At 31.1% G+C, this 16,118-nt stretch overlaps 2 protein-coding genes across 2 annotated transcripts; one reads left to right on the top strand and one right to left on the bottom strand.

The window, feature by feature from the left end:
- Nucleotides 1-293: 293 nt before the first annotated feature.
- LOC111578856 (cyclin-dependent kinase 20) lies at nucleotides 294-5,546 on the bottom strand. The gene is made up of 6 exons (XM_055012659.1): nucleotides 5,307-5,546; nucleotides 4,792-4,979; nucleotides 4,597-4,710; nucleotides 2,965-3,153; nucleotides 425-2,161; nucleotides 294-384 (listed from the first exon to the last, which is right to left on the bottom strand). Exons 2-5 carry the CDS (start codon nucleotides 4,864-4,866, stop codon nucleotides 2,036-2,038), a joined length of 504 nt encoding a protein of 167 aa, XP_054868634.1. The 5' UTR covers nucleotides 4,867-4,979; nucleotides 5,307-5,546; the 3' UTR covers nucleotides 294-384; nucleotides 425-2,035.
- Nucleotides 5,547-6,491: 945 nt separating this feature from the next.
- uxt (ubiquitously-expressed, prefoldin-like chaperone) lies at nucleotides 6,492-13,047 on the top strand. Its single transcript, XM_023285822.3, has 6 exons — nucleotides 6,492-6,774; nucleotides 8,618-8,699; nucleotides 10,143-10,210; nucleotides 10,286-10,393; nucleotides 11,636-11,699; nucleotides 12,566-13,047. Exons 1-6 carry the CDS (start codon nucleotides 6,677-6,679, stop codon nucleotides 12,623-12,625), a joined length of 480 nt encoding a protein of 159 aa, XP_023141590.2. The 5' UTR covers nucleotides 6,492-6,676; the 3' UTR covers nucleotides 12,626-13,047.
- Nucleotides 13,048-16,118: the final 3,071 nt, after the last annotated feature.

The raw sequence follows: 16,118 nt of genomic DNA, 5'->3' as shown, positions 1-16,118 counted from the left end.
ACACAATATACACACAATATATACAACCTACAGCCCTGCAACACACAATGTACACAATATACACACAATATATACAACCTACAGCCCTGCAACACACAATACACACAATATACACACAATATATACAACCTACAGCCCTGCAACACACAATGTACACAATATACACACAATATATACAACCTACAGCCCTGCAACACACAATGTACACAATATACACACAATATATACAACCTACAGCCCTGCAACACACAATACACACAATATACACACAATATATACAACCTACAGCCCTGCAACACACAATGTACACAATATACACACAATATATACAACCTACAGCCCTGCAACACACAATGTACACAATATACACACAATATATACAACCTACAGCCCTGCAACACACAATGTACACAATATATACAACCTACAGCCCTGCAACACACAATGTACACAATATACACACAATATATACAACCTACAGCCCTGCAACACACAATGTACACAATATACACACAATATATCCAATATACACAAAGATACACAAACACACACACACACACACACACAGCAGTAATACGTCGTGCTGCAGCCCCCTACTGTTCAGCTCTCAGTACTGCGTCTGTGTATTACAGTAAATATTTACTCCTTTATAGTCAGTGTGAGAATAAGATCAGGCTGAATTAAACACAATAGAAACATCTGGACACCCTAACAAAGGTAGCAGTAGTACTTTATGCAGTACTCAGCGTGTACTCACCACAAGTCCACTCCTTCGTCGTACTTTCGGGCTCCGTACAGCAGCTCAGGTGCTCTGTACCACCTGGACACACACTTCACTGTTACCTGAACACACCTGATCTGCTGCTACAAAACAACACAATAAAACACACAACCTGGCGAGAACACACACTAATGAAGAGATCAGAAAGGAAACATCTCAGGAGCTGTGGTTGTTTTGTGTGTCTTTGTGGTTGTTTTGTGTGTCTTTGTGGTTGTTTTGTGTGTCTTTGTGGTTGTTTTGTGTCTCTTTGTGGTCGTTTTGTGTCTCTTTGTGTTGTTTTGTGTCTCTGTGGTCGTTTTGTGTCTTTATGTGGTTGTTTTGTGTCTCTTTGTGTTGTTTTGTGTTTCTGTGGTCGTTTTGTGTCTTTATGTGGTTGTTTTGTGTCTTTTTGTGGTTGTTTTGTGTCTCTTTGTGGTCCTTTTGCCTCTCTGTGGTTGTTTTGTGTCTTTATGTGATTGTTTTGTGACTATGTGGTTGTTTTGTGTCTCTTTGTGGTTGTTTTGTATCTTTTTGTGATTGTTTTGTGTCTTTATGTGGTTGGTTTGTGTCTCTTTGTGGTTGTTTTGTGACTCTGTGGTTGTTTTGTATCTCTTTGTGATTGTTTTGTGTCTTTATGTGGTTGGTTTGTGTCTCTTTGTGGTTGTTTTGTGACTCTGTGGTTGTTTTGTGTTTCTTTGTGGTTGTTTTGTGACTATGTGGTTGTTTTGTGTCTCTTTGTGGTTGTTTTGTGACTATGTGGTTGTTTTGTGACTATGTGGTTGTTTTGTGTCTCTTTGTGGTTGTTTTGTGACTTTATGTGGTTGTTTTGTGTGTCTGTGTGGTGGATTCTTGCCTCTTTCTTATCATTTAGTGTCTCTTGTTTACATTTTCGCCTCTTTCGTGTCATTTTGTAGGTTTTTGTGGTCATTGTGCATCTGTGTTGTCATTTTTCATGTCTTTGTTGTAGTTTTACATCTCTTCATGATCATTTTGTTCCTCTTCAAGGTTGTTTTGTCTCTTATTTTGTGTAAACATAAATCTACTCTATTTTGTATTTCTTCTGTAAAGTTTTACGTGGAGGTCAGGGCTGTGTGTTTGACTGTTGGAGCCTCTAGTGGACATCAGAGGAACTGCAGGTTTAGATATCTGAAACTGAACAAACTGAACTCTGACTTCTAATCAGGCGTCAGTAGAGGTGAACATTCAGAGATCTGGTCTGACTGAACATGAATCTTGTCCAGGTGTTTCTCTGCAGCTCTACAGGGGTGACAGGTCTCACCTGGTGGCTACCTGGTGGCTGTACAGTCTCTCTTCCTGCTCACTGAACAGCCGAGCCAGACCGAAGTCTGCGATCTTCAGGTGACCCGAGGAGCTGATGAGGAGGTTCGCTGGCTTCAGGTCCTGAACAGAGAAAACCGGAGCATCAAACACTTCCACTCCTGCATTCAGGGGATTTTTATGAACATTTTGTTCCTTTTCTGCATCAGTTTGTAGTGGAAAAAGACTAAATCCAGGTGACAATTCAGGATATAAAGGATCTAACTCTATAGCAGCTTCAGTAGTTGTTTGAGCTCAAAATTAATATTTAATATAAAATTTGTATCTTTGTGGTTGTTTTGTGTCACTTTGTGGTCATTTTGTGTCTCTGTGGTTGTTTTGTGTCTCTGTGGTCGTTTTTCCATCTTTTTGTGGTCCTTTTGTGTCTCTTTGTGGTTGTTTTTGCCTTTTTGTGGTTGTTTAGTGTCTCTGTGGGTGTTTTGAGTGTCTCTGTGGTTGTTTTGTGTCTTTTTCTGGTTGTTTTGTGTCTCTTTGTGGTTGTTTTGTGTCTCTTTGTGGTCATTTTGTGTCTCTGTGGTTGTTTTGTGTCTCTTTGTGGTCGTTTTGTGTCTCTTTGTGGTTGTTTTTTGTGTCTGTGGGTGTTTTGAGTCTCTCTGTGGTTGTTTTGTGTCTCTTTGTGGTCATTTTGTGCCTCTATGGTTGTTTTGTGTCTTTTTCCGGTTGTTTTGTGTCTCTTTGTGGTTGTTTTGTGTCTCTTTGTGGTCATTTTGTGTCTCTGTGGTTGTTTTGTGTCTCTTTGTGGTCGTTTTGTGTCTCTTTGTGGTTTTCGTTACCTCCCTGTGTTCGACATGAACTTTTCTGTCTACAAGGCGTCACATTTCACAGGACTGAAGGTTGAGATGAAGAGGACAGGAAGTAGGACTGACCCGATGCATGATGTTGTTGTGGTGCAGGAAGGCCACGCCCTTCAGCAGCATCATCATGTAACCTTTGACCTGCGCCGGGGTCAAAGGTCGCTGAGAGTTCCTGAGGACCTCCGAGAGGTCAGACAGCATGAAGTCGAAGACGAGGACAAAGCCAGTGCCGTGAGGAAAGACATCCTTTAGCTTCACCACCTGAGACAGAAAACATGACTGAACATGCTTCCTCTGATGGGGTTGATTGGTTTGTATTGATTAATGATCATTTAACAGATTTACTGATTGATTGATGGTTAAGAAACCAAAAGTCTGGAAATTAAAAACATCTGGAACTCTATAATTTCTGCTTTCTGCTTCCTCTGAGCCCGTAAACTGTACTCTAGAAGGAGTCATAGTTCCACTAATCAGGAGGTCTAGAAGGAGTCATAGTGCCACTAATCAGGAGGTCTAGAAGAAGTCATAGTGCCACTAATCAGGAGGTCTAGAAGGAGTCATAGTACCTCTAATCAGGAGGTCTAGAAGGAGTCATAGTTCCACTAATCAGGAGGTCTAGGATTCATAGTACCACTAATCAGGAGGTCTAGAAGGAGTCATAGTGCCACTAATCAGGAGGTCTAGAAGGAGTCATAGTTCCACTAATCAGGAAGTATAGAAGGAGTCATAGTTCCACTAATCAGGAGGTCTAGAAGGAGTCATAGTACCTCTAATCAGGAGGTCTAGAAGGAGTCATAGTTCCACTAATCAGGAGGTCTAGAAGGAGTCATAGTTCCACTAATCAGGAGGTCTAGAAGGAGTCATAGTGCCACTAATCAGGAGGTATAGAAGGAGTCATAGTACCACTAATCAGGAGGTCTAGAAGGAGTCATAGTACCACTAATCAGGAGGTCTAGAAGGAGTCATAGTACCACTAATCAGGAGGTCTAGAAGGAGTCATAGTACCACTCATCAGGAGGTCTAGAAGGAGTCACAGTACCACTAATCAGGAGGGCTAGAAGGAGTCATAGTACCACTAATCAGGTCTAGAAAGAGTCCTAGTACCACTAATCAATTAAGTGCACCACGTCTCGTCATTTTAAGAGCTTCTTCCCACAAGCTGTGATGATTTTAAATAATGCACCTTGATTCTAACATGTTTTTTTATGAACTATTTATTGGATCTTAGTACCTTATTTCTTAAATATTTTATGTGACATTTGTTCCCTGTTCTTTTTACTGTCCTATTTTCTCCTGTATTTGCTGTTTTAGATGTTGACAATGCACTTGAGCTTCTTGCACCTCTTTCCACTGTGGTTTTATACTGCAAATGGCAAATAAACTGAACTGAACTGAACTAATCAGGAGGTCTAGAAGGAGTCATAGTACCACTAATCAGAACTGCAAGGTAAACGCTCATGCTTGATGCTCAGAACTAAACTTCCAGATGAGTTTGCTGAAGAACATGAGAAGAAGTCTGATGGATGTTGGAGAACATTCTTTGCCCCGATGAAGATCAGTGAGTTGGGCTCAGATGAAGTCCAGATGTTTGTTGAGAAACTGACCAGGACAACCACAGTGGATGCATAGTCCTGACAGTGAAAACATGAACGTCTGAGGATGAACCCCTCTCTGAGACGATCATCTTTAGAAGGCGACGCTCACATGCTGGTTGTCCTCGATCTCCTGCAGGGCCTTGATCTCCCTCAGAGCCTGGTTGGGGATGCCGTCCTCCAGCCGCCTCAGAGCCACTTTCTTCAGAGCCACCGTCTCTCCTGTCTGACACATTTCAGCCAGATATATGAAAAACAGGTGAATATGACGGAGGCCTGAACATCATCTACCTGCAGCTTCACTCACCTCGATGTGTTTGGCCTTGAACACGATGCCATGAGCTCCTTCTCCGATCCGACCCAGAATGCTGTACTGCTCCATCAGCCTCAGTGTTTCTGCACAGAGCTCCCAGGGTCAGTTTTCTCAGCCGATATTTCCTTTAACTTCAGCTGGAGTCAAGTTTGTTCACACCACGGTCTTCTGCAGCGGAGTTTCTATTAAATCAACACACACAAAATATTAAAGTCCTGAGTTCATGAAGAAACTAAATAAAATGTTATTGAGCTACAGAACAACCAGTCTGGGTCATTGTTGTAGCGTCCAGTTGACTAGCAGAGGAAGGAAAACAAAAAGTGATGGGAACCCTGAACTCCATTCATAAATTAATCTAATCAGGACTCTCCGCTTCTCGGCTCAATAATAAATAAAATTACTTACTAATTTCTTGAATCGTGTAAGAGTAAAAAGACTGTCCTTTAATTCGGCGTGTAAAAAAAAACACGCCGAATTAAGGTAAATCAGCTTTATTGAGAAAAACCCACCGCTTCGGGACGGAGCTAGCTAAGCTGGTGGCTAACGTTGCCTTGGTAACCAGTTAACTGAGGTAGCTCGGCTAAAACGTCAAATTCAACATTTTCTGGCGCTAAACTGCTGCTCACGTCCCCGACACAAATAAAGGAACGCTCATCTACTCGTTGATTTAAATATATGTTGTTGCTTTTTCATGCAGGACAGTTTAAAAGATGTTTGATGCTAAAACCACCCAGCCGCCATGTTTGTTTATAGTGACGTCATCGAACTGGCAGAACCAGAGCAGGTAGAAGAGACAGAACAATTATGTAGAATATAAAACGAACATATTCTATACTATGTTAAATGTAACATTAACATTTAGGATCTTTAAAATAATTGTGATACTTTCATCTTCAAAGCAGCAATAATATTTTGTTGTTAGATACAACACAAACGTTCTTAAGTTTAATATAACATTGATATTTGAGGTATTTAATATAATAGTAATAGTGAACATAATATTTCAGATATTTGAATGACAATACAATCACCAAATTAATTTCAACCCGATCCGATATGTATATATATATATATATATATATATAATATATATATATATATATATATATATATATATGTAATTGATTTTATTTTATATTTTAAAAGAAAGAACAGATGAGTGACAATCAAAAATACTTTAAATAATATCATTAGTAACTCAAGGTAAAAATATAGAAAAATACACATATGTACTTGACATTAATAATAATAAAAACTGAATTACAGCAAAATTAAATTAAATTATACTAAATGAAGTTTGCATTTTTAAATACATGCCAACACATATATATAAATACTATGGATTCCTGGTATACTGTTGACAATGCTGCAGTATATAACGTTAAAACTTAAAAATAGTCAATAATAACTAAATATTAATAAAGTATAAATTCAATCAATAATAAAATACATAAAACATGTTTTATGTATTTTATTATTGATTTTATTTTAGATTTTAAAGAGAGAACAGATGAGTGACATGATTCAATCTGGTTTATTCTTCAATAAAATAAAATACTGAACACTGATCATCATGTTTCCTTCCTGCTGAATAGTTTTACTGTTTTAAAGCTCTTTTCTATTCGCTCTAACGCTATTTTACGTTCACGTTGAACACCGGAAGGGCTTGTTGTCCTTCTTCCGGTGCAGCTGTGTTTACATCCCGTGTTAGCATGCTAACATACTAACGCCGCTGACTGGACAGGCTGCGGAACGATAACTGCGCAGAAAGTTTACCGTTACCGGCGGAGAGAGATTCGGAAGAAGGCGCTGCACGTTACCTTCACCACAGCTGGAAGATATTTTTTATTTTTTAAGTTTTAATCATAAATCGGTGAAGATGTCTCCGCCTGCTGATGCTAATGCTAATGCTAACGTGGGGCAGAAGGTGGTTCAGTACGAAAACTTCATCAACGAAGTTCTGAAGAGAGATTTGCAGTAAGATTCACTCCTTAAAGTCACTCTTACACCCACACTACACTGTTTTATAACAGGTTAAAAATGCACTGAAGTCGTTTCTGTGAATATTTCCATGTTAATTCTTCTTTCCATGCTAATTCCATGTAAATATTATTAAGGTAAAGTAAACTAATCTGGTCAGAGGAGTTTATTTTCACACTTACTAATTTGAAATACTTTCCTTTGTGCAGTGTGTTTCTTTACTGCTAAGTTCTGTGTTTACAGAAGGGCTTATAATGAGAAAATAAGATGTAAATTCTAGTTGTTTCAGCATTTTAATCCCTCACTTGTTGCTCTGTCGGGTTCATTTGATTCTTTTTGGGTTTTTTAAATATTCAAAATATTTCTCACATTGTCTTTTGATATTCTCTTCTGTTATTTCACTACTATTATTTTACTATTCAATTAATATTTATTTTCAGAATTCTTTCTGATTAGTTTTTAATTTTTTGAATATTTTTAAACGTTTACTTAAGATTTATTCTTTCTTATTCTTGTGTTTTAATATTGTTGTAATATAATTTAATATTATTGTCATTGCCTTGCATTTTCTTGTTTTTTTAAAGTGATATTTTTAGAATATTTTCTGACATTTTCAGCTGTGATTTAATGTGTTTATATATAATTCTACGTTTAAAGAACTTAAAATTAGAAAATAAGATTTAAATTCTAGCATTTGTTTTAGCATTTTAGTCCCTGACTTTTTGCTCTGTTGGGTTCATTTGATTCTTTTTGGGTTTTTTAAATATTCAAAATATTTCTCACATTGTTTTTTGATATTCTCTTCTGTTATTTCACTACTATTATTTTACTATTCAATTAATATTTATTTTCAGAATTCTTTCTGATTAGTTTTTAATTTTTTGAATATTTTTAAACGTTTACTTAAGATTTATTCTTTCTTATTCTTGTTTTAATATTGTTGTAATATAATTTATTATTATTGTCATTGCCTTGCATTTTCATGTTTTTTTAAAGTGATATTTTTAGAATATTTTCTGACATTTTCAGCTGTGATTTAATGTGTTTATATATAATTCTACGTTTAAAGAACTTAAAATTAGAAAATAAGATTTAAATTCTAGCATTTGTTTTAGCATTTTAGTCCCTGACTTTTTGCTCTGTTGGGTTCATTTGATTCTTTTTATATTTTGTAATATTTTAAAAATATTTTATACACTTTTCTTGATATTCTCTAATTTTATTTCACAAATTATTTTAATATTGTATTAATATTTATTTTCAGCAATTTTCCTCATTAGTTTTTACACTTTATAATATTTTTAAGCATTTTCATAAATTCTTGTTCTTGTGTTTTAATAATAAAATGTAAACATTTTATGCATTTTTTAGACAGTGTCTAGATTTCTGTTAATATTTTAGAAAATTTTTAAAAACATTTTCTTCTTTATTGTGTTTTAATATCATTGTAATATTTAGTTAATTTTAATTTTTAAAAAGATTCTTTATTTTTTTAAATTGATGTTTTAGAATATTTTTAAACATTTTCTTAATTTTTTATTCTTGTGTTTTAATAATAGTATTTTAATATTTTATTAGTATTTTTGACATTTTCTTTAATTTTTTAAATAGATGTTTTAGAATATTTTTTAACATTTTCATAAATTCTTATATTTGTGTTTTACTAATTATTGTAATGTTTTATTAATTTATTTTATTAATATTTTCTGACATTTTCAGGTGTGATTTATCATGTTTGGACCCCGTTCTTTGTGACCCGTAGCTCTGTATCGATCCGACTGTCCGAAGGTTTAAGTTAGTTTTAATTTTAATATTTTCTGCGGTCATTTCTGTTGGACAGGAAGGTGTTGGAGCAGAGAGATGTCGTTTATGAGAAGATCTCTCAGTACCTGCAGCTGAAAAACACCATCCAGAGTCTGCAGGTAGAAACAAACGTTCTCTTTACGTTCTGTTAGAACATTTTTCTGAACACAGATCATCTCTGAGTAAAAACGCACCACTCTGGAAGATTTCTGCTCATTTTCTTGGACATTTTCTCAACATTTTCTGCAGATTTTTGTGTATTTTATTTATATTTTCATTGTATTATTGGTCTTTTATTATATTATTAACATTTTGTTCAGACGTGTTAATATTTTTCTGATATTTCATTAACATCCTTCAGACTTATTTATTCGTCTTTTTATATTTTATTAATATTTTTAGGCTTTGTTAAAAAAAGGACATTTTACTGTAGATATTTTATTCATTTTCTTTAGACATATTTTTGATATTTTATTTTAATTAAAAATTTCAACTTATTTATTTAGACTTTTGGATATTTTCTGAATGTTTTCAGAGATTATGGTAATAGTTTTGGATATTTTATTCTAATTTTTTGTGAATATTTTTTAGATGTCTTAGTAACATATGTTTAAAAAATGTCATTAATATTATTTTCAATCATCTTTTTCATATTTTCAGCTTTTCTTAATATTAAAAGACATACTACTGGTGTTTTTGATTTGAATGAATATTTTTTAATCAAGTTAAAAGATTTTTTGAAATTTTAAAGACATGTTTTTATTATTATTTTTATGATTATTCTGACATGCTGTCATTATTTTGGGATATTGTGTTTATATATATATATATATATATATATATATATATATATATATATATATATATATATATATATATATATATATATATAATTTTAGAAATATATATTTTAGACATGTTATTCATACTTTTTGGTATTTTTTTTTTTTTTTTAAGATTAATAGTTGTTGATATTTTATTATTCTGTCATTGTTTTCATTCAGACATGTTTTTAACAATATTTTTCAGACACATTTTCAATATTTGTTTGTGTCAAATTAGATTATTTCCATAATATTTATTTAGATTTTTGGATATTTAATGAATGTTTTCCAGAGATGATGTTCTGACATTTTAGAAATATTTTTTAGACGAGTTAATAATATATTTAATTTTTTGTTAATTTGGGATATTTTATTATTTATTATTATTTAGAAATGTTTTAAATATTTTTCCTAGATGGGTTTTTAATATATTTATATATTTTAAAATTTTATTAATCTTTTTCAGATGTGTTAGCCCTAGTTTGGGATGTTTTATTAACATTTATTTATTTAAATTTAATCAAACTAATTTTCAACACGTTATTTATGCTTTATGGGTTTTTTAAATTATTCTTCAGACAAATTATTAATAATTGTAAATATTTTATTGCTATTTTTCAGACACATTTAAATGTTTTTTTGACATTAACATTTCTCTGATTATTTTCGTGATCAACTTCATCCGTCGCTGCTGATGTCACGGTGATGTCACAGTGATGTTGCTGTGTGTGTCTGCAGGAGGCGGAGTCTCTGCGGCTGAAGACGGACGTGGATCTGGGCTGTAATTTCTACGTTCAGGCTGAAGTGTGAGTGGCGTTTGTCAGATGAGAAGCTGAGAGTCGATTCTCTAAAAACTTTAATTTTCTCTCCTCCTCCAACAGCGACGACTCGTCCAGGATCTTCGTCGCCGTCGGTTTCGGTTTCTTTGTGGAGATGACGCACGACGAAGCTCTGAGGTTCATCGACAAGAAGACGAGCCAACTCACAGCGTCAGTAGTAAACAAACACAGAATAAATAAACACAATAAACACAGAATACATAAACATATAAAACTCTGGACATCTTCTGATATTTACTTGTTTAAATATTAATATCGAATTTAATTTAATGGATAATCACATTTTCCTCATTTGTGTTTCCAGCATTTTACAAAATTTTGAATTTTTTTTGACATTTCCCAAATGTTTTTCACCTGGTATTTTAAAATATTTCTCAGACATTTTTAAAATAATTGAAAATATATATATATATTTGAAAATTATAATTTAATACTTAATATAATATTAATAGTCAATTATTCCGAAAACATTCCAATTGATAATTTGGGATATTTTTCAAATATTTAAAAAAATAATATTATAACTGAAAGTTAGAATTCAATATTGAATATAATTTAGTACTAAATTATTACAAATAAAAATATTCCAATTGATATTTTACAATATTTTCAGATATTTTCTTCATTTTTTGGGGGGGTATTTAAAATTGTATTTGTTTACTTTTATTATTGTATTTTACCAATAAAATTTAAATATTTTATTCAGATTTTTTCAGATTTTTGTTTCATATTCTTTCGAAAAGTTTTTAAAATTTTCTGGTTAGTTTTTAAAAATTTGTTCAAATATTTTGTTTTATTTTTCACCTGATATTTTAGAACATTTTTCAGACATTTTTAAAATGTTTTTTAGAGGATATTATACTTAAAAGTTATAACTTAATACACTATAATTTTAATAATAAATTATTACAAATAAAAACATTCCAATTGATGTTTTAGAATATTTTTCAGATATTCTCTTTCAGGAGTATTTTTAAATTTTACTTATTTATTTTTATTATTATATTTTACCAATAATATTTAAATATTTTATTCAGATTTTATCCAGATTTTTGTTTAATATGTTTCAGAATAGTTTTTAGAAATGTTCTAGTTAGTTTTTGAAAATATGTGCTAATATTATATATTGTAATATCACTGATTACTCTGATTAGTAATTTTTTTGTTGTTGTAATTTTGAAAATATTTTTTCCTGGTCTTTTACTAATATTTTTTAAATGTTTTATTAGATTTTTTTTCAGATATTTGTGAAGATTATTGGACAGTCTATTGATTGATTTTTCTGATATTTAACTAATAATATTTTAATAGTTTATTATTATTTCATATAACCTGCATCTATTGTTGTGAATGAGGGATGCTAACCATGCTAACGCTCTGTTTGTGTTTCAGGTTTACAGAGCAGCTCACCAAAGACTCCGCCAAAATAAAAGCCAACATCCGCATGGTGCTGGAGGTCAGTTTGTTTTATCCTCTACATAGAATACATCCCATAATACATAAACATAATACAGACACAGTGATAACAGTTCTACTGATGATCAGCTGTTTATGAAACTGATTAATCTAAAATTCAAGAACTTTATTGTCATAAATGCAGCAGAAACACAATGAATACCCTTTTTAAAAATAAATATATAAAAATAAAACAAAATGAAATAATTTTTTAAAAAGTTAGAAATTTAAATAAAATAGATAATAAGAAAACATTTAAATAAAATAATATAAGATAAAAAAATAAATTCTATGTATAAATGATCTTTCCAGTCAATGTTTTGTCTTTCAAATATCAGTAAATATTTATCAGATTATCAATAATTAGAATTTTTCCTTTAATTTTTATTTAACTTCCAAATAATTTAGATTGTTCTATTTATATATTTAACTGATATTATCAGACTTTTTACAGATTTTTTGGTCATTTTTCTCTTTTCTTTCTTTTTTCCATTGGTTTCCTCATTTTTTTAGTTTATTATTTATCAGATATTTTTTATATTTGTTTCTATAATTTTTAGACATTTTGTGATTTTTTTTCTTTTAAAAAATATTTTCTTCTCTATTTTCACAGAACCTGTCGAGTTAATGATCTTCCTCTCTGATTATTGTTTATTTTTGATCAGTCGACTAATTAAATTAGATTTATTTTGATTTCTGAGCAGAAACATGAAGAACTTCTGACGTCTCTGAGGATTTTCTGTTTTTCTTCTTCAGACTTTGAGTTTTTATTTTCAGTTTTCTGTCTTTTCTGGACCAGAAACAAACATCAGCTGGTGATGAAGCTGCAGGAATCTGATTGGCTGTTTCTCTTCTTCTCCTCTTCAGGGTCTGAGGGAACTTCAGGGCCTCAGCGAACCTGAGAGTCGAACCAGAGACATTTTCTAGACGTTTTCTAGTGAATGATTGAAAATCATTGCAGAGGATGAGGAAATGGATCCTCTTTATTCTGGAGGTTCGTTTAGGAGTTCATGGATTCAGCAGGATGAAGACGTGACGTCAGAAACACTTCCTGTTCCTGATGATGTCATCACCCCTGACTCTGCCACAGTAAACGTCCATCAGACGAGAATCCGTCTGACTTGAGTTTTTCTCAACTTCCTGATCAGACTGAAGCTGCTGTGAGACAGAAACATAAAATAAATCAGATTTAAAATTGAATCAAAGCTCAGACGAAACAGCTTCTTATTAATGTTGTTTCTTTTTTTTTTTTTTTTTTTTTACTTTTGATGGATTTTTCTGTTTCTGAGGATGTTTTGTAAAAACAAAAAATGTAATAAAATCTAAAATTTCAATAAATGGTCGGTGTTTTTTGGACGGAAATTTCTTTAAATAATTTTTGAAATTTTTTTGATTATTTTTGTCCTATTTTGTTAAATTAATTTTTGTTAGAATTTTTCAGATTTTTTTCTATTTTTGTTAGGATTTTTTTAGGAATATTTTTGTCCTACATTTTTTATTATCGTTTTTATTATAATTTTTCTATTTTTTATCTTTTTTTGGAGGAATTTTATGGGGAATTTCTTTAAATAATTTATTGAATATTTTTAGGATTATGTTTTGTCCTGTTTTTTTGTTATTATAATTATTACTATAATTTTTCTATTTTTTTCTATCTTTCAGGATTCTGCTTTGTCCTTTTATAATTTTTATTATAATCTTTTACATTAAAAAATACTATTTTTTTAAAGGATATTTTTGGAGGAGTTTTTTGGGTGAAAGTCTTTAAATAATTTATCGAATAATTTTATGGTTATTTTTCGTCCTATTTTTTAATTATAAATTTTCTAATAGTTTCATTTTTTTAAGGATATTTATGGAGGAGTTTTTTCATTTCATTTCTTCAAATAATTTAAACATTTTTAGGAATATTTTTGTTCTATTTATTATTATTTCATTGTAATTTTTATTATATTTTTTCTATAATGGTTATGATATTTTTTGGAAAAGTTTTGGATGAATTTCTTTAAATAATTATTAAATATTTTTACCAAATATGTTCCAAATTTCTTAATGTTCTAAATAACTATGTCTTACCTAATATCTTCAAGCTAATAGCTCAGATGTGTTTTACAGAAATATATTACCTAGAAACTGTTTATTTCTTTGTAAATATTTTTAAAATACATTTTTGAGTGTTTTAAGTTTCTTTTAAGTGTTTATAGTTGTTATAATTATAGATAGCATTTCTGTATATTTTTATATAATTTTCTATTCTGTGTATAAAAACAAAAAATACATTTTAAAAAAAGTTTTTGGCCATTACTAAAATCTCAAAAAAATTGGCAAATCATTTAGATATTTTTAAAAAATGTAATTTTTAAATAACATCTTTTTAAAATTATTTTATAAATGTAACTGGAGAGTTTCTGAGATTTACAGATTTTTAAAAATATTTTATGAAGATTTTTATTTTTTATTACTATTTTATATTTTGATATATATTTGTTCCTGACTTTATTTTTCCAAATATTATTTTATAGTTTAATATGTATTATTTTATACATGTAACTAACTATATATTTGGACATATATTTATTTCAGATCTAATTTCATTTTTTTGCAGTTATGTTTGAGATATTTTAAATAATATTATACTCATATTTTTACAGAACTAAATTTAAACATCTAAAAGTGCAATGTTTTGATGAAGAATTATTCAGATAAATTTGAGGATTTTTTTCTTCTTTGGTTAAAAAAACTTTTAATAATCTGAGAAACTTTACGCCACAAGTCTGAAAACAAGTTTTTTTTCCCCCCCCCCGAACATCTGAGGAGCTGATTCTGATCTGGTGACGGTGATGAAGACGAAGCGTTCGACTGTCAGCTGCTCTCAGATGCTCCTTGTCGTCACGGAGCCTGTTGCCGTGGAAACTGGATGCTGAATAGAAACGTAAAGAAGCCGAGAGACGACGCTTGAAATAGACTCAGAGAAAAGAAAAGCAGCTTCGAGTCGTGGAGAGAAACGTGACTCTGTTTCAGACTAAAACCCCAAGAAAAAAAAGAAAAAGATCTGGTTTAAAACCGACTTCACTGCTGCAGATTCTGTCAAAATAAAATAAAAACATCAGTTTAGAAAAATATAAAGTTCTGAGAATTTTTACTAAACTTTACAAATAATATTTTAGTTATTCCAAAGTATTTTAACATCTGCTGAAATTGAAAATATTTGCATTATTTAAAAGCATTTTAAACTCATCAGGTCAACACCAATAAAAATAAAATACTTTTATTTTTCAAATTATTTAATACAGACATTTATTGATATTTTGGTGCTCTTTGGAAAGTTTCACAAATATTTAATATTTTTTATTCATTATTTTGTAATAGTATTTTACAAATATTTGTTTGTCTTGTATATTAGAAATATTCTTTAGAGAAAATATTTATATTTTACATTTTTTTCTTGACTTCTTTTTATATTTCACTAATGAGGTACACATATTTTTTTTAGCATTTTGAAATAATTGCGCTTGTATTTTCCATTGCATTTTTTGTGGTACATTTGTTCTTATTATTTTATTATTGGATATTTTTAAATTTTCAGATTTACCTGTTTTATTCTAATATTTCATTGTGTAAAACACTTTTCTGATTTATATAAAATATCTTGAACTTTATCTTTGTATTTAGCTTTTTGATAATTTGAACTGTATTATTCATATTCTAAATATATATAAAATATTTTATCATTTGTCTTGACATTTATCTTATTTTCGATGTTTATATTTTTTTATTCTGTATGCTGTTCCACATTTTCCTTCTTTTACAGTCTGACAGTAAATTGTCTTTCTTTCTTTCTGAAAACAGATTTTTCTGCTCCACACTGAACTGTTTCTCTCTGATACTTTTATTTTGAAAGAGCCGCCGGTTGCTCGGCGGCTCCTCGTAGCGAACAGACGTCTGTGATGACGTCACCGCCCTGTTGCCGCAGAAACAACGTGAAGCGTCAAGTTTGACGTAGTTAGAGAGGGAAAGACACAGGAAATCAAACAGAGTCCGGCGGCGGTCGTTCAAAGTAAAAGCATTTCCTTTTGCTGTTTTTTTTTTTTTTTAAACAAAAATAACCAAATATTTTTTTTTCAAAAATCACTTGATGTTCGTACTAACCTGAAATCTGAACTATTTCAACATCATTTACAGATGTGATTATTTTTATTTAACTGCTGGCTTATATTTGTTTATCATTTTTACATTGCTAAACTATTTTCAGATCATCCTCAGACTCCATCCATCCATCCATCCATCCATCCATTATCTATACACCGCTTAATCCTCACTAGGGTCATGGGGGGGCTGGAGTCTATCCCAGCTGACTCAGGTGAAGGCAGGGGACACCCTAGACAGGTCACCAGTCTGTCACAGGGCTACATACAGAGAC

The sequence above is a fragment of the Amphiprion ocellaris genome, chromosome 8 (genome assembly GCF_022539595.1).
Source record: "Amphiprion ocellaris isolate individual 3 ecotype Okinawa chromosome 8, ASM2253959v1, whole genome shotgun sequence".
NCBI lineage: Eukaryota > Metazoa > Chordata > Actinopteri > Pomacentridae > Amphiprion > Amphiprion ocellaris.
This window is presented reverse-complemented; position numbering and strand designations above follow the sequence as displayed.